The sequence below is a fragment of the Triturus cristatus genome, chromosome 2_1 (genome assembly GCF_964204655.1).
Source record: "Triturus cristatus chromosome 2_1, aTriCri1.1, whole genome shotgun sequence".
Classification (NCBI taxonomy): Eukaryota; Metazoa; Chordata; class Amphibia; order Caudata; family Salamandridae; genus Triturus; species Triturus cristatus.
The window spans coordinates 2,657,552-2,681,625 of record NC_140581.1 but is presented as its reverse complement, the minus strand read 5'-3'; the positions used below and the strand labels follow the sequence as shown (position 1 = coordinate 2,681,625).

Here is a 24,074-nt window from a genome sequence, read left to right as displayed (position 1 = left end):
TGTTTGATTGGTTCTGATGCTCAGTCCATCACCACCCCCTTTTGTACTACATCGCACCTGTGTCATGAGTGGCAATTGCAGTGAGGAATCCTTCGAACAGGTTGGTCAAATGTTTTCTGCTTTTAAATTCTGGCTGCTATCTGATTTGTGGCCTAGTAAAGCATTGTATCTATGTGGCTGCTGTGAGAGAACCAAGCATAAATGTTTTCTGTGTAATGTTCCTCCAGCCTGTCATTTGGGATACCTTTTTGTTATAAGGTGCAGGTTGGCATTTTGACACCTCTTTTGAATGTTTTTTAGCTTTATCAGTTTTCATATTGTACATGATCACAATCGTAACTTCAGATTAATACACAGTTTTTACTTTTCTTTATTGTGCACTTTAAGTTGACCATATGTACATATGTACAAAAATACTTTTATATCATAATTCAACTCTGTGTAAACTAAGTTTCATATATTTCTTGTGAACATATTAATAACACACTTGCTTAAATCTAGCTATGAAAATATTTATCAATAATTCACAATTATTTCCCAATCTGTTTTTGGGCTGATATTACTTGACAAATTATTTTATTCTTAGCTGATTTTACACTAAGATGATTAGTATCTCCCTCGCATTTTCATGTAGATCTGCCACAGAGAAGGTAGTAGCCACAGTTCTTTCACGCAGTGAAGCTGCCCTTGAAAAGTAAACGGGTGGGGAAATGGAAACATTCCCAGGGAGTGGCCAAAGCAGAACTCAGGATAAAGACCCTGTCAACACTTTACCCTATCTATTCTGTGAACTCAGGGCGCTCTTAACAGCTGAGATATATATTTATTCTCTATTGGACGATGTAGCTTGTCTTCTAATTGTGTTGTCATTTATTGTTCCAGTGATCTCTTACTGTCACATTATAAACATAATCTAATATTCTTCTTCATTTGAACAGAAATGGAAAGTAGGAGTTTGCATCGGAACCAAGAACATGAACAACGCTGTGGTGAACCCAGGCAAAAGGCAGCATTAACGGGAGAAGATAAAGTGTTGGTTATGCAGACAGTTAGCACTAAAATACCAAACAAAACAAGGAGAGTGAATACAGCCCCTGGAAAAAACAGAGCTGATCAATATACAGGAAGCTATAACAATACATTGAAGCAGATTGGCCAGAAAAAGATCACAAGTATTACATGTTCTGAGTATGGAAAAAACATCAGTGAAAAGGGTACTCTCATTGAACATAAGAAGATTCATACCAATGGGAAACTGTATTCTTGTGACAAATGTAGAATAACATTCCAAAGTAGCTCAGTTTTAAATCGACACAGATCGTCACACTCTGACCTACAGTCATTTACATCAGAAAATAAAAAGGGTTCTCCTGACAATCAAAACCATAAACGGAAGAGAAAACTCAAGAACAACAGATCGTATAAGTGCAGTGAATGTGAAAAGAGTTTTTCTTCTTTGTCCAATCTTCATGTACACCATAAACTACACACAGGAGAGAAACCCCATAAATGTGACGAGTGTGGAAAGTGTTTCACTTATTTTTCACTTCTGAAGGTTCACCAGTGGCTTCACACAGGAGAGAAACCCTTTTCATGCAATGAATGTGGGAAATGTTTCCGCCTTTCTGGAGATCTTCGCTCCCATAGACAAATTCACAAAGCAGAGAAACCTTACAAGTGTGAGTGTGGAAGGCGTTTCAATAGAGTAGATGGTCTGAAAAGCCACAGGCTCCAACATGCTGGAGAAAAAAGAGAGAAACAATACTTATGTAGTGAATGTCAAAAGAGTTTCTATTCTTTATCTCTTCTTCGTCTACACCAGAGAATACACACAGGTGTGAAACCTTATTCATGTGAAACATGTGGAAATCGTTTCAGGCAGTCATCACACCTAATAAGGCACAAGCGAGTACACACTGGTGAAAAACCATATATATGCAGAGAATGTGAAAAAGGATTCAGCGATGCCATAGGTTTGAAAACTCACCATCGCGTGCACACTGGAGAGAAACCCTATAAATGTGATAAATGTGGAAAGCGTTTTGGGACTTCATCACATCTGAGGGTTCACCAACGCATTCACACAGGAGAGAAACCATATAGATGCACTGAATGTGGAAAATGTTTTAGCTATTCTGCAAGCCTGGTTACCCATTTGAAGATTCACACAGGAGAGAAACCCTATGAGTGCAGTGAGTGTGGAAAGTGTTTCAATCGGATAGACAGCCTGAAAAAACACCAGCACATACATACAGGGGAGAAACCATACCCTTGCGCTGAATGTGAAAAGACGTTCTCTCGAAAAGATCTCCTAACAAATCACCAGAAAATGCACACAGTGTCGACAGCGGAGATAGATAAAACATACGCATGTAATGAGCGTGGAAAGTTATTCAGAGACTCAGCTCATCAAAAAAGGCGTACCCAAACAGTGAAACTTCATACATGTATCAAATGTGGGATGGGTTTACGCTCTCAGTCATCCCTGAGAAGGCATGAGAGAACACACACTGGAGAAAAGCCATATGCATGCAGTGACTGTGGGAAGAACTTCATTTCACCAGAAAAATTGAAATCACACGAGAGATTGCATATGGGAGAGAAGCCCTTTAAGTGCACAGAATGCTGTAAGAGTTTCAGATACCAGGCATCCCTGAGACTGCATGAGAGAACACACACAGGAGAAAAGCCATTTATATGTAGTGAATGTAGTAGGGGTTTCAGCCAGCTAGGAAATTTGATGAAACATCAAATGATACACTCAGGAAACAAACCATTTTCATGCAGTGACTGTGGGAAGAGCTTCATTTCATCAGGAGAATTGAAATCACATCAAAGATTGCACACAGGAGAGAAGCCCTTCAAATGTACTGAGTGTGGGAAGAGTTTCAGATTTTCCCAAAACCTAAACCAACACCTTCGAATCCATACAGGTGTGAAACCCTATCTGTGCAACAGTTGTGGGAAAAGTTTTGCTATCTCTGGGGATTTGACTAAGCACAAGCGAATTCACACAGGCGAAAAACCATATATTTGTGCTGAATGTGGACGGGGGTTCAGTGTGCTATCTTCATTGAAATCACATCAGAAGGTGCACATTGGGGAGAAGCCTCATAAATGTAATGAATGTGGGAAGTGCTTTGCGTTCTTGTCAAACCTGTTTGTACACCAACAAACGCACACTGGAGAGAAACCCTTCGTTTGCATTGAATGTGGGAAAACATTTGCTGACTCTGGAGCCATGACAAAACACATTCGAATGCACACTGGAGAGAAACCCTACGCTTGCATTGAATGTGGGAAAAGATTTGCTGTCTTTAGATCCATGACAATACACATTCGAATGCACACTGGAGAGAAACCCTACGCTTGCATTGAATGTGGGAAAAGATTTGTTGATTCTAGATCCATGACAAACCACATTCGAATACACACTGGAGAGAAACCCTACGCTTGCATTGAATGTGGGAAAAGATTTGCTGACTCTGGATCCATGATAAAACACATTCGAATACACACTGGAGAGAAACGCTTTGTGTGCAACACATGTGGGAAGAAATATGCAGAGCGTAAATACCTGACAAAACACATGCAAATGCATATAAAAGAGAAGAATGATCAGTGATACCAAATATCGCTTTTGCCAAAATGAACAATATTTCCCTATCTTTGAGTAGTATATGGTACGTAGTTAATGCTACAGAAAGAATATACAGGCAACTAGACTCAAATAACATTACATGAGTTTAAAAAGCTCAAATTAAATTTCTATTGAAGTAAAGACTGATGCAGAATAAAGTCAGCCTGTCCACTATGCACCTTGCCAATGCTGTGTATATTTGATTGACCATCTTATAGTGGGTATCACATTTTTTATTATTGCTAAGACATAGCAAAAACATTTACCAATTGGTGCCTATGTGGGCAGTCATTTTTTTTCATTTCATTTCATAAAGCTTTATTCGGAGCTTAACACAAAGTCCATAAAAGCACATACATTACATTGTAAAAACTCCATTAGTATACAAACAAGAATGATGAACCCTAAAAAACAACCTCTATGCTACTTGATCAAACAAGTAATTTAAATACAGTTGAATAACAATTAAAAAATATTACTAGGCCTTGCCTTAATGGCTTGGAGAAGAAATGTAGCAGTAAAAAAGCAGACATCGGGTGGGGGGTTAAATAACAATTTCATAGTGTCTTTAACTATCCTATCTCCATATTTCTTAAAAACAGGTTTTAAAAAAGCTAAACGAAAATTGCCGTAGAGTGGGCAAAACAGTAAAAAGTGCATGGTGCTTTGTGCAGTAATGTTATCACAGGGGCAAGGACCAATCGGATGTTTTTTGATACTTGGGAACGCCACCAAATGGTGGACAATCCCAAAACGTAGTCTAGTCAGAACGAACCGGTGGGAGGGTCTGGTTACAAAGCTCAGATACGGTTGGTAACCTATTAAGTCACAACAACTTCCGTAGAGCATACAAGTAGTTAGGTTGCTACTGGCCCTCTCACGTCGCTCAGACTTTTGGAACATAAAAACAGATTTCATCTCACTTTTGGTCAAACTAGAGGCAGCATAACTATCCTCAAATAAGTTAAGACCATAAATCTCCAAAAAACTACTCGTAACAAAAATAACCCATGGAATCTTTAGATGGTTATCAATGGTAAAACAATCCTTAATGATGGCTCTGTTTAAGGAGGTCTCTTCCTTTAACCAAATTGCACGCCACAACAGAAGAGGTCTAAGGGGGACAGAATCCGAAAGGTGATGTATTCCAAATTCCCTATGCACCAAATCCGTAGAAGCTGAGATGGGCAAACATAGTAATCTTTTTAGGAAGAGATTTTCCTCCACTTGTAGACTCCCGGTCAAGACGTGCCCCCAAACACCCGCTCCATAAAGAGCAATTGAAAGACACCTCATCTGGTAGATTTTCAACATATCTCTAAGCCGCCTATCCCCGATTTTGGAGGCGAACGTAAACACCCCGTGGGCACATTCCGCCATTCTAGCCCTAACATGGGTGATTTCACTGGACCAGCTACCTGTCTTGGAAAAGGTAATACCTAGGTAGTTAAAAGTGTCTACCGTTTGGACCTTATGCCCTTCAATAAAAAAAGAATGCGGTTTTTTACGGCCCTTGCCACATTCCATGCCGAATGTGTTTGATTTATTGATCATCAGCTTCCTTTCCTTAATGAACAGAGAAAACCTGTCCATAAGGCGTTGTAAACCGATGGGGGTCCTAGAAAGAAGAACGGCATCGTCCGCATAAAGTAAAACTGGTACGTGAAAGTCAAGAATTTTTGGTGCGTCTGCCACAACAGTCTTTAAAACAGAGTCGACCTCATTAATAAAAAGTGTGAAAAGTAGGGGGGCGAGCACACACCCCTGTCTGATACCGCGCCTAATAGGAAACTTTGGGGTGCACTCCCCCCCAAAGCCATATCGAACACTTGAGCTAAGATTAGCATATAACCTGGCCAGGAAATAAACAATGCCCTCCGGTGCCCCCATTTCGAGTAATTTCTCCCATAGGATCTTATGGTTTACCATATCGAAGGCACTGCTTAAATCTGCAAAGCAGAGAAAAAGGGAACCTTTCTTGGCCATAGTATATTTCCCTATAAGTAGTTCTAGGTTGAGACACTGTTCTACTGTCCCTCGTCCCTTCCTAAAACCAAATTGGGAATTTGTCAAAATGTTATTCGATTCGGCCCATTCTTCTAATCTGACAAGAAGTACCCGACTCATGATTTTCACGGAGGAATCTAGAAGGGAGATTGGACGGTAGTTCTTAGCATCCCTCCTCTCCCCCTTCTTATAAATGGGGATAATAATAGATTCCTCCCAGGTATGCGGGACACCGTGACAAACAGCTGCGTTAAATACTTTAGTTAATAACGGGCCCCATATCTCTGGTTCTTTTTTATAGACGTCTATGGGCACCCCATCGGGCCCCTGGGCCTTCCCTCCTTTACTAGCGGAGATGCAATCCTGAACCTCGGAAGAGGATATATCTAAGGGAATGGTTGGCCAATCCCCACCCCCTACATCCAAAGGTTTAGCCGAATCAAAGATCAAGGAAAAGTGAGAGACCCAACTTTCCGCACTGACGTTTGCCGACAGTACAGGCATCTCCTCGTTCTTTAGAAAGGGGCAGTTGACTGTAGCCCAAAATAAGGAGGAATCTGAAGTTTCAGCAGCCTGATCTAACTTGTCCCATGCCTCTTGTCTTAGTTCAGCCTTTCTGTTGGAAACTGCAGCCCGATAGGTAGCTCTAAGCTGCCTAATCAGTATTATATCCCTTTGTTTGGCTGCCAGAGCCTCTTTAAGACCCTTAAGGGCGATGGTACTAGCATGGTCGAACCACCCCCTTTGCCGGCATAAGTTACCCTTAAGAGGGTTGGTAAGTTTAGCTTCTATACTAAGATTAATGTTAATAAACTTGGGCAAGATTACCTCAGACAGTTATCTGCTCTCTAGGATAGCAACAATTTCATTTACACAATTAGTAATAGTGGAGTTGGACAGAAGATCTGCCTTATCCCCCTTCCACCTGATTCTGATTCCGTTGGGTCGATGTGGTTCAATATTAACTACTACATTTGGTTTTAGGCCGTGTTTGGCTTTCCAGAGGACAACCTCCATGGTCAGGCAGTTATGATCACTAATTAGGTTATCAACTACCAAAGGGACTGTACACCATGGGTTAAGGCTAGAAGAAATACAAATAAAATCAATAACAGTGTTAGCATTTCGGCCCGTAAAAGTAGGGAGGGTTTCACCTGAGGCGCCTCTCATATTTCCCAACATCTCCATGTCGTAAGTCATCAGGATTTTGTTTAATGAATCACCATAGGGATTATGGGGAAAATGAGGGACGCCCTCCCCCCAACAATTTACGAAACCACAGACCCTATGTGCGGAAGATGGGCAAGCAAAAGTATTAAAATCCCCTAACCAAATAAAATCGAAAACAATATTGTTTCCCGTTACAATATTTGCCAAAGCAGACTCTAAAGCAAACACTACCTGTTGCCTAGTGTTATCGAATACATTATTATAAAAATGTATTAAAAGGATATTTCTATCCTGCTCCTGACAAAGCCATAGAATCTGGGAATCGGCCCCAATCAAAACATGTTTCTTTACAGTGAGTGGTACATCCACTGAGATCAAAGTCAAAAGCCCACCCTTAGCTCTTCCCGAACTGGAAGCCACAGCCGGCAGTTGGTAAGAAACAAAACCATTATAATTAATGGGGTCCACACTCCAGGTTTCCTGAAAACATATTATGTTAAAAAGGTTAATAAAATCAAACCAACCTAAACAGGCATCCTTATGTAAAAGTCCCGCAACATTCCAACAGGCAATTGAGCACGGGCCACAGTTAGCTGGTAGAGTGAGCTTATTTAGTGCAGTCCAATCCCTATCATCAATGACTGGTCTTTCGTGTTCACAATCCACTGGGGAATCAATATGGCTAACACAAATACCAGTAATATTAATTGACTCCGCAGAATCAGGTACCCCAGCGGCCGTACTATACCTCCTCTTTCCCAGGGGAACGTCCTCATTCCCTATATCAGCTAAAGGGGATACCAGTCAATCATTACAATCAAGCCCACTCAGGGGTTGAAATCTATTGAACGTGGGGATAACGGGGGGGGCACACAAGTTCGGATCTCTGGGCCGCCACCGGTGGCACTCAGCATCAGATTGGGTAACGAGGTCTCTATAAAAGTACCCAAGGGGGCGTAAAGAGATACCTTGGTCACCTGTAGAAAGAGATGCGGCTTTTATTAACACAGTGGAGGTAAGTTGTGGGTTTCGATAATTAATGACAATACAGTCTCCCTCACAAGTCTTACGGGATTTGCCAACCCAGTTGGTTCTTCTAGTACTTAAAATATCCCTTGATAAGACTACAGGGAAGCCACACTGTCGGTGAAGCCAATCCACAGTCTTATTCTTTAATGACGAGTGGGATTCACCATAACCATGGTTACTACCCGGCCCTCTAACAGGGGGAACATTAGTCAAGACGGCCACAAAAGGTGCACATGTCGGTGGCAGATCCGGTTGAGGGCTGCTAGAACTGTTAATATTTGCATCGGTACCCACCAGCTTCCCTGATACTGAATTAAAGGGTGGTTTAATGTAACCCGACCGCTGGGGGGGGAGTATTGGAGACAGCAGATGGAATTTCACAGACATTCCCAGAACTAAAATTAGAATTTCTACTCCCAGCCGTTAATGGAACTGAGTTAGGAGTAATTGAGGGTATCTCAACAGGCCCTTGTTCATTAACATTAGTTTTGGCTCCAATACCAGCCTTAACAAGTGAGTCCAATAATCCTCCCAATCTGGCTACTTCATCTGTGATTGTAGCAAGTTTAGTCAAAAGGGGTTTAACCAATAAATCAAACTTGACATCTATAGCATTAATTAGAAAATCAAGTTGTTCATTATCTAAAGTGATCTTAGTACCATCCAACAACACTGATTGAACTCGTTGAATATTGGGCAGTAAAGGGTCAGTTCTCTTAGTGGGGCGATTCCCCCCTCGTTTAGGCTGGGTAGTTTTGCTGTTATTCCTACATGTGCGTGATAATCTTTGTGGCCTAGAGGCCGTCAAGCTGGGGGTTAGTGGATCAGGTGTAGCAGCTTGGCCAGATTCCGGGTCCTTAGAAGGCCCGGGTGTACCACTGACCATGCTTATAGTATCCGCTGGAGCACCCTGAGTCGAACCCTGGATCGAACAATCCATGGGATCTGAAGATGTACTAACATCTTGATTAATACTAGACTAGGGGGCCAAACGGTTAAACGGAGGGGGACTCGTGCATAGTGACCCCGACCGTCCTAAAGACTTCCTACGTTCATGGTTGATTTTATCAACCATCTTGACCAGATAGTTATCCATTGTTGTAGACACAGCTGCTGGCTTAGCTTTAGGCATAATGGCTGAGCCAGGCCGGTACCAAGTACTCACAACAACTATCTCCACAAAAAAACAACAGACTAATAACTTTCTCTGTGTGTAACTTTCCTATCCCAGATCAATAATCACGTAATACCACCATACACCTTATTGACCAATCCTTACAGCGGTAATGACTTGTCGGGTCCACCAGCATAAAAAATAAACAGATTAATAACAAACAGTAGACCAGTGAGCGGCCCCCTCCTACCCCCTCCTGTCCCGGACTGTCTCAGACTGTCCGCCCTTTGTCCGGGCTTCGTCCTGGGCGTCCCGCGCTGCGGTATCCAGTAATATTAAAAGGGGGGCAGGGACCAATAGGCGGGAAGGCGGGCCGCGGCTCAGGTGCGGGCAGGCAGCACGGGCTCCTGGGAACTGTAGTCCATCCCACGGCCTCTCTCACCCTTAGCAGCGGCGGCGATTCCAGCAAACAGCTCCTCCCGGTATGGCGAGGCTCCAAGATACTAATGCCCCCAACAGCGATGCGGGACCCGCGCCAGCGGGTTCCGCGAGCAGTTTTCAATGTTTGTGGGCGGGAAGGCGGGCCGCGGCTCAGGTGCGGGCAGGCAGCACGGGCTCCTGGGAACTGTAGTCCGACCCACGGCCTCTCTCACCCTTAGCAGCGGCGGCGATTCCAGCAAACAGCTCCTCCCGGTATGGCGAGGCTCCAAGATACTAATGCCCCCAACAGCGATGTGGGCAGTCAATGTTGAACGGTTTTGGAAAAGCTTATCATTCTTAACTGGCCTCGGATGCCAAAGCATTGCTTTTAGCGAAAGCATTGGTAAAGACAATTGGTCTGACTTTTTCATAAGTGAAAATGCTTGTTTGATGATTGGCTAATTTGCTTGCAAGTTTATATAGATGGGTGAGTGAGTGACTGTTAGAAGAGGTCAATGGTTGAATGGATGGATGAGTGAGTATGGAGATGGATGAATGAATGAGTTGATATATGAATGGCAAAGAACTTGTATATGTGGCAACAGGAGTAAATGGGTCAGGTGCAATGCAGGCTTAGACAATGTACATTTGAAGGACCAAAATTAATGTATAAGGGTAATGCCCGTTTGTGGGAAGGATTGTATGTTCATAAGATTAAGAGGATGTTGGGGAAGGTAAGGCGGAGCTTTATAAAAATTGCTCTAATACTTGTAAAATGAGTGTTTTTTCTTGGTGTTCTGGGAAAGAAAGGGGCATAGTAACAATGCGTTGATAAAAAATTATCGCCGATTTTGCGGCCGTTTTCAGCCGAAAAGCGGTGATAATTTTATCGCCTTATCAGCAAAGACATGCTATCACATGTTTTGCTGATTTTGCTCCCGTTTCCAGCACGCCTAACTTCGCATCGCTAATGAGATGTAAAGTAGGCATGTTTGTGGAAACAACATGGGTAAATATCGCGAAGGCAGCTTCACGATATTTCCAATGTGGGGAAGCGATTATTTTAATCGCGCTAAGTATGCCTTAACACAGGAATTTAACGTCTGTTAAATTCCTGAGTAAGGCATGCCTAACATGGGAGGTGGATTCATGTGATGGGCACTTATACATTGGCACAATCATGTCCAAACCTAATAATAACCGCTGATTTTGAATTTCAGTCCCCCACTGTTACCTTCTAACTAGCAGTTCGGTCACCACAAATCGAAACCTGAACCTGGAATTGATGAATGAACTTTACAGGAGCAGAGCATAACTCACCATAATGAAGTCCAAGTGTGAGAGCGTTAAACTCTTTCAGCAATGGCTCTGTGGAAATTTAGCTTGCAAACTGAACATTATCTGCGCCATCTTGCCTCTCCCCAGCGCCACGCACAGCGAATGCACGGCCGCCATTTTAGGCACCCCACTCTCTCCCCGCTCATTGTCAATCGCCAGCGCGGTCCCCTTGGCGCTGCGAGCATCCCCCGCGCGCTGGCCACCCCCGCTCTCTCATACAGGCCATAAACCCTCTCCTTCTGCGCGACCCTGCTACGGAACCACTTCCGACCGACATCCCATACATGGTCATGCCTCTCCTTTGATAACCCCCTTCCTCTGCGCCCCATTGTCTGAATTGGTCCCAGGCCATCACCTAGCCCTGCGGATGCAGTTTATTGCCCCTACTGTAAGGGAAACACCCCACATCAAAGGGATTACAGTAGATCAAAGCCCCTACTCCCTGAGACCCAACCGGTCACACACACCCCCCAGGAATTGGCGGAATACCCTGCTGCGCAATAGCCATCTCCTACTGTGGGTGGGGTGGGAACTTCTACTATATCTATGTGTGGGATCGGATCTGAACCGGGGCTTCAGGGGATATTCCCCCATACATCAAGGGAATCTCAAGAATGTACTATGTGTAATAAAGCAATAAACCAGTGTATAAGAGACCAGGTCTCAGAGATGCAGTTAGAGCACCTCGTGACGATACCTTGCTGTCTGATCTGATGTGTTCTGCTCCGACGGAATAAAACCTTGTTTCCTGCCTTCCAGTCTCCGGCGCCTGCCTCTTTTATTGGTAAATTATCGAGTGGTATGAGAGGCGATCACCGCCGGGCAAATACTTGAAAGGTTATCGACTGAAACTGCCGCTACCATTTAACAATTGGCGTCCCAAACGTGGGGCCCATCAGCGACACGTGGATCCAGTGGGAGAGGTCCCGACGACAGAGTGAACGACTGCAACGATCGGGAGAGCTCCTGCCCAATAGACCCTCGTCTGGCAGCCGATCATCCGAACTTCACTGGTTCCGAGCAGACCTCTCTCGAGTGATCTACGGTCCTGACTGGGAACCATCAGGAGTGCCGCGGCAAATACGGAGAGTAGAGGACGATCGGGCGCTGGAGGCGGAAGACGAGAAACTGTCCACGCGGTCCGGGTAAGGTCGTGAAACACAACAAAAGTGCGAAATAATTGTTTGATTGTTTGAATACTAGTATTGCTCATTGATTGTTCTCTTTGAGATATTTGCTGTCTACAAACGGGGAGGAGTAGAAATACTCTCACTCTCCCTTTGCAGATAGTGAAGGGTAGGTAACGCAGACTTTTGTCCCCGTTGAAACCCGTCGTGCCTATCTTTATCTCCCCATTGATTGATTGTCCGAACATTGATTGTTTTGAAGAATAGTGCTTTTTGAGATATTCTCTGTTTGCAAATAACGTAGAATAGGAATATTCTGTCTAGTCTTTGCAAATAGTGAAGGGTAGGTAACGCAGACTTTTGTCCCCGTTGAAACCCGTCGTGCCTATTTTTATCTCCCCATTGATTGATTGATTGATTGTCCGAACACTAGTTGTTCGATATTGGTTCTTTGGAGGTATTCTCTGCTTACAAATAACGAAGAATAGAGATATTCTGTCTAGTCTTTGCAAGCAGTGAAAAGATAGGTAGTGCTGACTTTTGTCCCCGTTGAAACCCGTCATGCCTATCTTCTCCCCACTGATTGGTAGTTGGTTCTGCCCGGACCGCTTATTAGAGGTGAACCATCCGGCTCCACTGGAAGGCACCCCTAATAAGGACATGTTCACTAAATATGGACTAGTCGCCGTAGCTTATAGCAAACTGTGGCGTAAATATACCAAGAAGGACCCCGAGAGTCAGTGGCCACTGATGGGATCCTTCGACGACCATAAGATAGAAGCGCTAGAAATAGCTCTGCGTAGCAATAAGACGACGCATACTGTGCTTGACAGTATCGGCATGTGGCGCAAAGAAGCAACGCAACGGAAAAAGAGGGAAGAAGTAAAAGCAGAAAAGGAATTACGAAAGGCAGCTCACCTTGCCGCTAGAAAGTTAGAAGAAGACATAAAGGAGAGAAGGGAAACTAAACTAAGACAGGAGCCCGAAACCTCAGGCCAGTACGCTGTTAGGACCCCTTCTTTGCTCTACCCTGAGTTGTCCTCCAAGCAGCGAACGAATGACGAATTACTGTTAGGTCCCCCGATCATTTACATGCCCCCTCCGTATGCACCCTCCCAATCAGTAGTGCAACACCCACAACCCCCGAACACGAGCGAAAGCAGTACAGGGGCCTCGGCCCTCACGGCCTCCGCGCCGGCTGAGCCTCTTGTGCCGAACCCAACGTCGACTACAACGCTAGATGACCATGAGATAGGAAAGAAAGAGTCCACCAGAATGAATCGATTAACTAAGGATGAACGAGCAGGAATTGATAAGATAGTAGGGACGCTGGTGGAGCGAAAAGAAAGTGAGGAGTATATAACAGACGTGAATAACTCGTATGCCGACAGCCGCAGACGACACTTCGTCGTACGGCTCTGTTATCACGCCCTGAATGCATATGAGGATAGGTACCACGATAAAGGTCCCGAAGGCTTAGCGGCCCTATATAGGAAGGTAGACATTGGGGAAGAAAGAGAGGGCGATGTAACGAACCTCTTCACTCGTACACTCGAGGTCTACCGACACCTTAAAGAACATGGACAGACCACCAAAACAGAAACCCCCATAGCAACTAAACCCCAGGGAGGAAGGGCTGATGCCATGATGCCCATTAAAGAAGCTGCCCCCTACTGGGTCCCCCCACGGGGTCAGGGAACACACGACGACATCAACCACCAAGATGCGAAGGGAAGGGTTGTATATAACTGGGTCTATCAGCCGTGGGACCGGCAAGATATTTTGACTTTTAGAAAGACTCTACCCGACTTAAGAAAGAACCCGACTGCCTTCTACACAGAATTGGGTACAGCCTTAGGCTCAACGATAATGACGTTAGCAGATATCGACTTGTTCTTTGGGCTATGCCTGCCGGCTGATGTGTGGAAACAAATCCGGAAAGTTGACCACGCTGAGCCGTTCGGATATACCTGGGTACAACTCGATACCATAGATAAACAGCGAGAACCAGGACAGAAACCCCCAAAAGCTATCTTAGAGCTCCCAGACAAGATTGTACAAAAGCTGAAGACTCTAATCCCAGAAAGAAAGGTAGACTGGTCGATAGTGACGGCTTGCCGCCAGAAACCCCAGGAAGATGTGTCTGAATACTTCTCCCGATTCGAGACTGTGTTTTCCGATTACAGTGGCCAAGACATGACCACCGCAACCGGACACCACCTCTTTGTCCAGAATTATGTAAAGGGTCTGTCACAAGAAGTTTCCCAGAAGCTACAGACCAGCGAGAGTAGTTGGGCAGCCTCCAAACCCGCAGCAATTCTCCAGATGGCCCAATACTACGAAAACCAGAAGAACGAGAACGATAGGGCGTCAGAGAAGAAGAAAAAGGAATTAAAGGAGAGGGTGATGATAGCACAGTTGCAAGGGGTGACCATAGGAAGGGAACCCCCAAAAGAGAATTACCAACCAACCGCCCCTAGAAAGCTACCCCCTAGAGACCATACACCTACACCCTACAACGGACGGAGAGACTTAGATGGGAATCAATGTGCGTTCTGTAGAGGGATCGGACACTGGAAATCCCAGTGCCCGGTCCTTTTGGAACTGAACAAAAATAGGGACCCCAATAGACACAACCGGAAGTTTGTTGATACCCACCATCAACGTCACCACACTTGATTAGGATCACGTGCAATCGAACAACGCCATTTTCCGAATACGCTAACTAGATCGCTGATACGTGCATCGCTCCAACAAAATAGTATGGTCAAACATTTTTAATAACTTATAAGTAAACCAACATTCCGACAAGATGAACAGGTTAAAACATGTTTTGAACAACTATTTACATGACAGTCTGCTGCAACCTGCATCCCAAAGCATTTACGTCCACGTGACAACGTCCTCGCCTCTCCTTCCTCGAAGTTGCAACATTGGCCTGTTTTGGGCGGTCCCTTTTAGTTGACTTTGGGCTATAAAAGCCATGCAAAAATCCCTTGACATCAGTGGCGGGCGATTGTGCGAATAGGCCGGAGGCTATACGAAGCGCCGAAGTTCTGGCAACACCAAGGCGGAGCCCGCCACGCTGTACGGACCTTCCCGTCTTCTTTCTCTTCTTTCTTCAATAAGGGCTGGTGCCCTGGCGGGGGGAGACGACGCGGACGAGCCTCCCCCACCTCCCCAGGTGGAGGCTCGCCAGGCACCCCAGCCATCTTTTTCATCGGTCTGCTGAATTGCACCCTGGCATGCTGTGCGGGCCTACCCATTTTCTTTCTTCTTTCTTCAATAATGGCTGACGCCCTGGCGGGGGGAGGCGACGCGGACGGGCCTCCCCCACCTCCCCAGGTGGAGGCTTGCCAGCAGACGAGGGCACCCCAGCCATCTTTTTCATCGGCCTGCTGAATTTCACCCTGGCACGCTGTGCGGATCTCCCCATTCTCTTCTTCTTTCGTTAATAAGGGCTGGTGCCCTGGCGGGGGGAGGCGACGCGGACGGGCCTCCCCCACCTCCCCAGGTGGAGGCTCGCCAGCAGATGAGGGCACCCCAAACGTCTTTAATTCACCGACCAGCTGAGCTGCACCCTGCCGCTGCACACGACCGCCAGGCAACCGCCCAAGCACGGGTTCACCAGGACTGCCGCTAGCACCCGACGCGGGGAGTGGGCCCCCGCAGCCGAGTAAGCAGGGGCCCACTCCGGTGGTGATACCATCCGAACTGCTGTTGTCGCTGCTGCTGGAACCACTCCGGTGGCAATACCATCTGAACTGCCGCTGTAGCTGCTGTTGGCCCCTCTCCGATAGCCGTACCGAAGAGCTGCTGCTACTGCTGCCCTTAAACTCCGGCGGTTGACCCCTCCGGTTCCAGGCCTGGCCCACCGTGAGACAATTCTGGACTCGAAAGCTTGTTTGCTTGGGCATGGGCCCCACCCTTGACAGAACGCTCCCCTCAGCCTTGCAGAATCGGTTGGAGTCATTTGACATTCGACTCCTGCGGACTTCCGGTAAGGACAAAACCACCGCCATTGCTCTTTTGTCCCCCCGGGCGGCGGCCACCTTGCCTCCGCTTGGTGCAGTGAAAAAGTAAAACATCGGCGGAAGAACCCGCCTGCCGCCCCGCCCTAAGAACGAACCATGGCATTGCTACAAGGTTGCAGTGACGCCATGCTGACGCAAAGTTGACGCTAACGAAAGTTCTCGAACTACCGAAAGGAATTCTGGTTCAACAGCTAATTCATGGAAAGACTTAGACTGTGCACTGGCCCGACCCCGCCCCAAGATGGCGCCGATGTAGGAGTGGCCTACAACTCCTTGTGGCGTTCCAGTCACGTGACATTTGTGTTAAAAAGAGATATATATATATGTACGCGATGCTTTCACACATGATGGTGGGGGAAAGGGGGGGAACCGATTTTTATGTTAATCTAGTGTTGCTCATGTTGCCCGACGCCTCTCACACCGTGGCCGGTCTATAGCGGCTGTAGGCCCGTATTTCTACACTGACATTGTTTTAAATAAAGGGCTTCTTAAAAAAGAGTTACGGAATCAGTGTCATGACTAATCATCTGGGTTGTTGAAGGTTTCTCTTTTAAATAAAAGATTGTCACTCCTAAGCGAAAGCATACAGATAATACAGACTCAATTTGCCTAAAATATTTTTGTTTAACGGAATTTGTACCCATCACACCTGCCCTTTTTCCAAGAATTGTCAAATCAATAATCAACTATAACTTAAGATATATGCTGCACGCAAGGTATGGTATCTTGCACCATAATACACGACCAATTGAGAAATACATGTACGACCAGGGAACCCGAATTTAGGAGATGAATGAACTAGAGCATCTTTGCCTCGAACTAAAGAATAATAGGTCCGTGGTATTACCCACCCCTGCGGCTAGCCTGGTACATGGTAGGTAGAACCTTTTCGTGTCTGCGCGCGCTGGGGTATTTTGAATACTGCACCTCCCCTCCCCTCTTTTTCCCCTCTATAGGTCACGACGAAGTTCCGACTGAAGAGTGGAGTGGACATGGACCGCACCGAGTTCAATATCAGGGAAAACATAGACAAGCGTTGTGAGATGGTCTGTAATTTTACGTACTACCATTGGGAACATGAAAAACTGTATGATATGATCGTGCGTGTGTACTACGATTATACGGCATGAATGTGTATGCATTTCATGTTTGAGTCACTTGAAGAGAGCGTCACTGTATGATTGAAGTGCTCGTCCACCGATCAAAGGGAGGAGAATAAAGGGTCAAACACCCCCTAAGATGAACTACAAAATACTAAAAGTACGCAGCATGCATAGGAATAGAGGACAGGAAAGGAGAGGTCCCCATGCTCAACGCAGCCCTGAGTCTCCGTCTTAAGTCTCCGCCTTGATGCATGTACTGTCACACCCTATCCGGTACTTGTGTATACGCGATCACCGAATTTATGTCTTTTTCCCGCCTGTGTTTTCCTACATGGAACAAACCCATGCTACTTCATGTTGTGTGTGCACCAAGTGGCCTATTATCTAACCCATGTCTCTCTCTCTCGTTTTGTGTCGTATGTATGCCAAATAGCCTACTTGATGCACACGTCTCTCTCTCTCTCTCTCTCTCTCTCTCTCTCTCTCTCCCCCTCCCTCACAAAAGGGCTCTTTCTTGCCCTCTTTCTTCTTGAATAAATTAACGACACATACCTCTTCGGTAAGTGTATAATTGGCCTGAACACGGTGGTGTTCGAACAAATTGACAGAAACAAAACGACCATACTTTACCACGTTACTACCTCTCCTTTTTTTTCAAATGTTGAGCCTAATCGGCTGAGAAAGATAGGACAGGTAAGACGACTGAAGTCTCCCAATCTGACCCTCAACACGGGGACTATATGTCAGTGGTTTTTGTTTTTTAAAGGACACCATCTCCACCACCCAGAATTACCCCTGACCAATTAGCCTGAAATAGAATGTCTAAAGCACCCTGCTCTCCCAAAAATAACCCCAGCCCTATACTAGCCGTCTCAGAGTATTTCGAACGAAACGGCTGATGGCCCTATTTTCTAATAATCCATCGCCTAAACTGATACAGGGTTACCTATTGTCCCCAACAAAGATAATGCTTAGCTTATGTTCCTCCCCGAAAGGGATACTCGTGAACGCATGACAGTAGCACCTCGCACTTACTTTTTCATAAACTTAGTAGTCCTCGGAGGAAGATGTGTACTACCAAACCTTATGTTGAGGCGAATGAGCCTCCACCGGAGAAGCCGGTTCGAATTTTTAATAAACCAGAAAGTTGACAGATGTCAGGCTTCCTGCAACGATTATAGGGCGCAGAAACCGACACCTAGAAGGCCAGACGATGGACAGGGACACCCACAGAACCCTGCACCACAGCAGTAATTAATAGATTAGTAACACGCACATTAACATCAGAGTTAATAGACACCAATCATATGGTAACAGATAAGAGCATTTCCGCAACTACTCGGTGGTTGGGAGAGAGGATGAAGTATGTAAATGTCTTCCCTGCCAAAATCTCTAAGACTTTCGTTTCTTATAACCCATTCAAAGATAACCTGCAGCCATCGGAAGAGAGGGGTCGGACGTGACGCACAGCCTGGCTGCGGATCATAAAGCATCTATGACATCGACCAAGGGGGAAGCGACGAAGCAAAAAGGGCGTGAGACGAGACACCATTATCAGAACGATAAGCGCGAAGGGCTACATCGAGGCCCCTGCTCACTGACCAGCGTGCCTGAAGTCTCAACCCGTCGGGCCCGATTGATGGGCCCAGTGCTGAAAGATTCTGCTCTCCTTGGTCCGCATTTTTGATCCGATCCCACGCCACCCCCTTCTCTCTTCCTCTTTCATTTGGACTATGACTTTGACCTACTACCGAAGAACAAAAGGCAGGCACCCTGTCTCAAAGTACCTGTGGTGAACTGTGTTAAGGAACAGGACTGTGATCAGAGAACAGTGAGTGGTCACACCCTGCCACGTGAGAAATCGGATTTGAGCTGGACCTTAGCTCCACCGCCGGTGCTCAACAGTGCCAACGAAAGAAGAACAACAACAAGAGCTTACCAGTGATGGCTCTTTATAATAGGACACTGGAAAGAAGAACCTATGTTAAGTAGAAAATCCTCTCCCAACCACCTTTTTTTAACTATCTTCCTATTGAGTTTTCATGATGCTGCATCAAACACTTCCGACTATACACTGGGACAGTATCCTATTCATACTCGAACACACTCACCTGGGCCTGACCTGCGGCACAGCTAATGTAATTTTGAATGTACCTCCTCCTCGCCTACTTTATCAAACTGTATGAGACAATGTACAAAAGTGTCAGATTACTCCTGCCTGCCCTAAAGACTCTGTATCTTTAAGAAATGTATGACGAACATTGACGATACTGTAACTGAAAGGCTAACAAAGGTGAATATTGGCCAGACAAGCTGGCGAGATATGTTAAAAGGGAGGACTGTGGAAATTTAGCTTGCAAACTGAACATTATCTGCGCCATCTTGCCTCTCCCCAGCGCCACGCACAGCGAATGCACGGCCGCCATTTTAGGCACCCCACTCTCTCCCCGCTCATTGTCAATCGCCAGCGCGGTCCCCTTGGCGCTGCGAGCATCCCCCGCGCGCTGGCCACCCCCGCTCTCTCATACAGGCCATAAACCCTCTCCTTCTGCGCGACCCTGCTACGGAACCACTTCCGACCGACATCCCATACATGGTCATGCCTCTCCTTTGATAAACCCCTTCCTCTGCGCCCCATTGTCTGAATTGGTCCCAGGCCATCACCTAGCCCTGCGGATGCAGTTTATTGCCCCTACTGTAAGGGAAACACCCCACATCAAAGGGATTACAGTAGATCAAAGCCCCTACTCCCTGAGACCCAACCGGTCACACACACCCCCCAGGAATTGGCGGAATACCCTGCTAAGCAATAGCCATCTCCTACTGTGGGTGGGGTGGGAACTTCTACTATATCTATGTGTGGGATCGGATCCGAACCGGGGCTTCAGGGGATATTCCCCCATACATCAAGGGAATCTCAAGAATGTACTATGTGTAATAAAGCAATAAACCAGTGTATAAGAGACCAGGTCTCAGAGATGCAGTTAGAGCACCTCGTGACGATACCTTGCTGTCTGATCTGATGTGTTCTGCTCCGACGGAATAAAACTTTGTTTCCTGCCTTCCAGTCTCCGGCGCCTGCCTCTTTTATTGGTAAATTATCGAGTGGTATGAGAGGCGATCACCGCCGGGCAAATACTTGAAAGGTTATCGACTGAAACTGCCGCTACCATTTAACAGCTCCTAAAAGAGTACGTTGAACTGATCTTGCACGATTAACACCACAGAATTGTTCACGTATAAATAAACCACCCTAGGGTTAAAGCAATTCCAGAATGACCCTGTTTGGAAAGCTGCACGGACCGCCACAGTAAGATGAGAGACCCACTACCTTCAGTTAAACTGTACAAAGGCCTGAAAAGAGAGTCACTCTGACATGTCCCTGGCCTTCACTCCAAAGTCCTTCCCCATGACCCCTTACTTTGGCACTTAAAGGTATGCAGGATGTACCTCATCGCCTTCATGTTACAGAAAAGATTAGACTAACACTCCCAGTTTTGGGATAAACCAGATGGGTTTGTTTGGGGCCAAATGAAGGCAAGGCTCTTGGAGCGGAAAGGAAAGACCCCTTCCCCAAATCTTTCAGCAATGCCCTTCCTTCAGCATTCCTACATTTTCTTTTTAAATATCAGTTTATTGAATTTTCTGTTCTATTCATGATATACAGTTTGCACAGTTGGTGTCATACTTTGTGTAGGATGCAATGCTCTTACATTATAAAACTTGGGCACCTCGTACATATCACTTGAAACTGAGCAGTCAATTACCGCAAGAGGTTGTGTAGGTGAAAACATCTGTGCATGCTACAGTTACATTATGCTGCTGTGTGTGATCCGTGCTCTACTTAGAATATATTTCGATAAGGAACGCATCTGCACATATTTCAATAAACAGCGAAAAACGAAGATTCGATCGATAGGCCGTACCCCTACATCGGCCCACCCTGCCTCGTTTTTGTTTCCTTCCTTTACTTTGTGTCCACATTTTGTGCTGGTACTCATTTGTTTGCAAGCATTTGAGAGAATGAACAGGCACACCCATAGGAAGCAGGCAGTCCAAGGCAACCATAATTGCTTTACATATGACAGTCAGCAAATTGTGTACAGTAACTCCGTACAGGCAAACCAGACGGAGCTCATCTGTAACCTCTACCACTAATAAATGATGTAACACCAAGATGTATGCACGCCATGACTGCTCTATGTAATGCTGTGCATGATATGTTTTCTTTCCTTATTTTGTTTTCTGAAAAATGTTTAATAAAAACAAATAATAAAAAGAAATTAAAAATGGTGTACAGTAAGTCTATTACAGTGGAAGGACCCTACCAACATTGACCTACGTCTACATAAGAGATGACGCCTTATCGCATCCATACTTTGTGTGTGTCAGCGAAGAGTGTCATTCCACTGTTACCACTGGTAAAGCAGGCTATCTCTCTTCACGGTTTCTATAGGTGAGGGGCAAATAAAAGGGAGTACCTGGTAGGTCAAGGCTCGTTTTAAATGTTGACTGGTCCCCACCTACGGTGCCAACGGATATGGCAGGCATGCTCGCAATTCCGAGTGCCATGAAGGGGGAAGGACATCTGCCATCAACCCCAGTTACGCCAGAGCAGGCGAAGCATTGGCAGCATCTAGGCTCACTTGGGAGGCTGGGATAGAGAGCTGTACATCACCAGGCGGTGCCTCCCCTGAAAGTCATGCCAAATAGCATCCCAGCTTGGTTCCGTAGCAGGGCCGGACTTGTCATTCCGGGCACCGGGCATTCCCCCGGTAGGCTGGATTGGGTGGGGGCCGGTTTCGTGACAGGGGGGCCAGTTCTGTTGTTGGGGCCGATTTGGACCGGTCAGTCCAAATCGGCCCCAACAACAGAACACAGTGCTTACAGTTACAGGCAGCCGTTGTACATTAAGCACAATCAGACCTGAGAGGCCTGGTGTGAGCTGGAGTGCCGCGCGGCAGACTGGGCGGCGCTGCGGCGGCCTGATCAAAATGAAATAATAATGTATTTGAAATCGGCGCGGGCCATGCCGATTTCAAATAAATTATTATTTCATTTTGATCAGGCCGCCGCGGCGCTGCACGGCCCTACTCAATGTATATTACACACTGTAGTGTAACCAAATGAGGGAGGCAAGACAGGATTGATGCTTTGTTCGGTTTATTTTATCTTCTGTACACAATTACGGCCCACGAGGAGCAGCGGGAGAAATCACCGCCGGCTCGCGTCCTCGCGCTCTTCTGCACTGCCTGCCCGCCCCCCGACGTCACAGCCATCCTCGACACCGGATTGGCCGGTGACGTCAGGCGGCATGCAAGCAGAAACAGGACTACGGGGTTTGTAACCAACGCGTACGTTACATCACGTACAACATCTCCCTTTCTTAACAAAATAGAGAACTATACATAACAATCATCTCATAACAAAATCTTCGAACCTTTTAGGTGCCCTGATATGCCTTGTAGGTCTGCGGGGAGTGATTTGCAGGTTGGCCCCCGCGCTGCGGTTGCCCGTACCACCTTGGCCCGCACTCATCACATTGCGACTGTCATCCCTCACTGACATGGGACTGCTGTCGCCATGGCTATCAACGCCCGCTAGGCCATGGCACGCACTCGTACCATCCTCAGTGGTCCCATCAATGTCCGCTTGCACCTGCCATTCGTACATACCATCATCGACCTCATTCTCATGCACCTGGCTGCCTCTCATGATGATCTCTTCTTGACCTGCCTTGAGCCTGACAATGTCGTCCTTGCTCCGCCATCCCCCACCTTCCAAACAGACAGCTCCCCTAGTCACTCCTTGCACTCGTGCAGGGGTCTGGAAAACAGACTCTCCCTTCAACACTTTGGTTGGTTTCTTCACCAACACCCAATCCCCCTGCGCTACCTCTTTGACTTTGGCTCTATTCACCTCATCGGCGTACCGCTTGTTGCTTTCCTGTTTGGCCACAATCCTTTCTTTGACCCTCAGCCTCTCATCGGATACATCTTCAGGTACCTCCCTCATGTCATACCACCTATCAAGTTTGGGAGTAAGCTCGCTCATACACCTTCTCCCTCTCATCAGGTAGAACGGAGTGTGCCCCGTGACAGCATTGGGCGTGTTGTGAAATGTGTGTACCTTGTCCGCCAGAAATGCCTTGACCTCCAAATTGGAGGCAATTGCCTGTTGCACACCCTCCTTCAGGAACCTATTCATGCGCTCGACCTGCCCATTGCTCTTAGGGCTGTATAGCGGGGTTTTCTCCTGCTTGAGCCCCAATGTGGACAGGAAGTCTTTCATCTGCCTGGAGACCAACTGTGTGCCGTTGTCGGACATCAAGATCTTCGGCTGTCCTTCATTAGCGAAGACCCTCTTCAGCTCCCGGATCACACGTTCAGTGGTAACCTCCCTGACGAACTTGTAGTGGATCCATTTGGAAAAGTAATCCGTAAGGAGGATGAGATGTCTGCAATCGTCGGGCAGCAGGGTAAACGGGCCCGCGAAATCAATAGCGACTTTGATCCATGGACCAGCAGGAATGTCCACCAACTGCAGCGCACTTCTCGTCGTCTTCCAGTGCTTGTCGGCCCTCAAACATGGTCCGCACCGGTCGATAAAACTGTTGACATCGCCGCACATCCCTGGCCACCAGTAGTATTGTTTGAGTAAGTTCCTTGTGGCGGTAGCGCCCGGGTGACCTTTGTGAGCTAACCGGATTAGTTTATCTCTCAATCCTTCCGGCGGCACAAACAGCTCATGTCTTTTCACGAAGCCGCCCTCGATGGAGAGTTCGGGGCTAACCTGCTGGAAACTTCTGAGCGCACCGTTCAAGTTCCGGATCGGGGGCCAGCGAGCCATTATGTGATCCATCACCCTACGCATAGTCGTGTCTTTCTCTTGGGCCGCCATCCATTCCTCCTCCGAAATGGACCCTTCGCATATGGCCGTAGCGTCCACCAGCGCCACTACGCACTCCGTGTCATCCATGGATCCGTCCCCCTCGCCGCTGACCGGCAAGCGCGACAAGCAATCCGCTCTGCAATTGAGGCCGCCCTTGATGTGTCTAATGGTGAAATGATACTCCTGCAGCCTGGACATTAG

The 24,074-nt window shown here is 46.6% G+C and overlaps 1 protein-coding gene across 1 annotated transcript in view; it reads left to right on the top strand.

Annotated features, from left to right (window-relative positions):
- Positions 1 to 24,074, top strand: part of LOC146863581 (uncharacterized) — a 205,048-nt gene that overhangs the window by 147,057 nt on the left and 33,917 nt on the right. Inside the window, 2 exon segments of the mRNA XM_085640887.1 lie at positions 939 to 3,622; positions 6,254 to 6,365. Coding sequence (XP_085497013.1) covers positions 939 to 3,622; positions 6,254 to 6,365 — 2,796 coding nt within the window.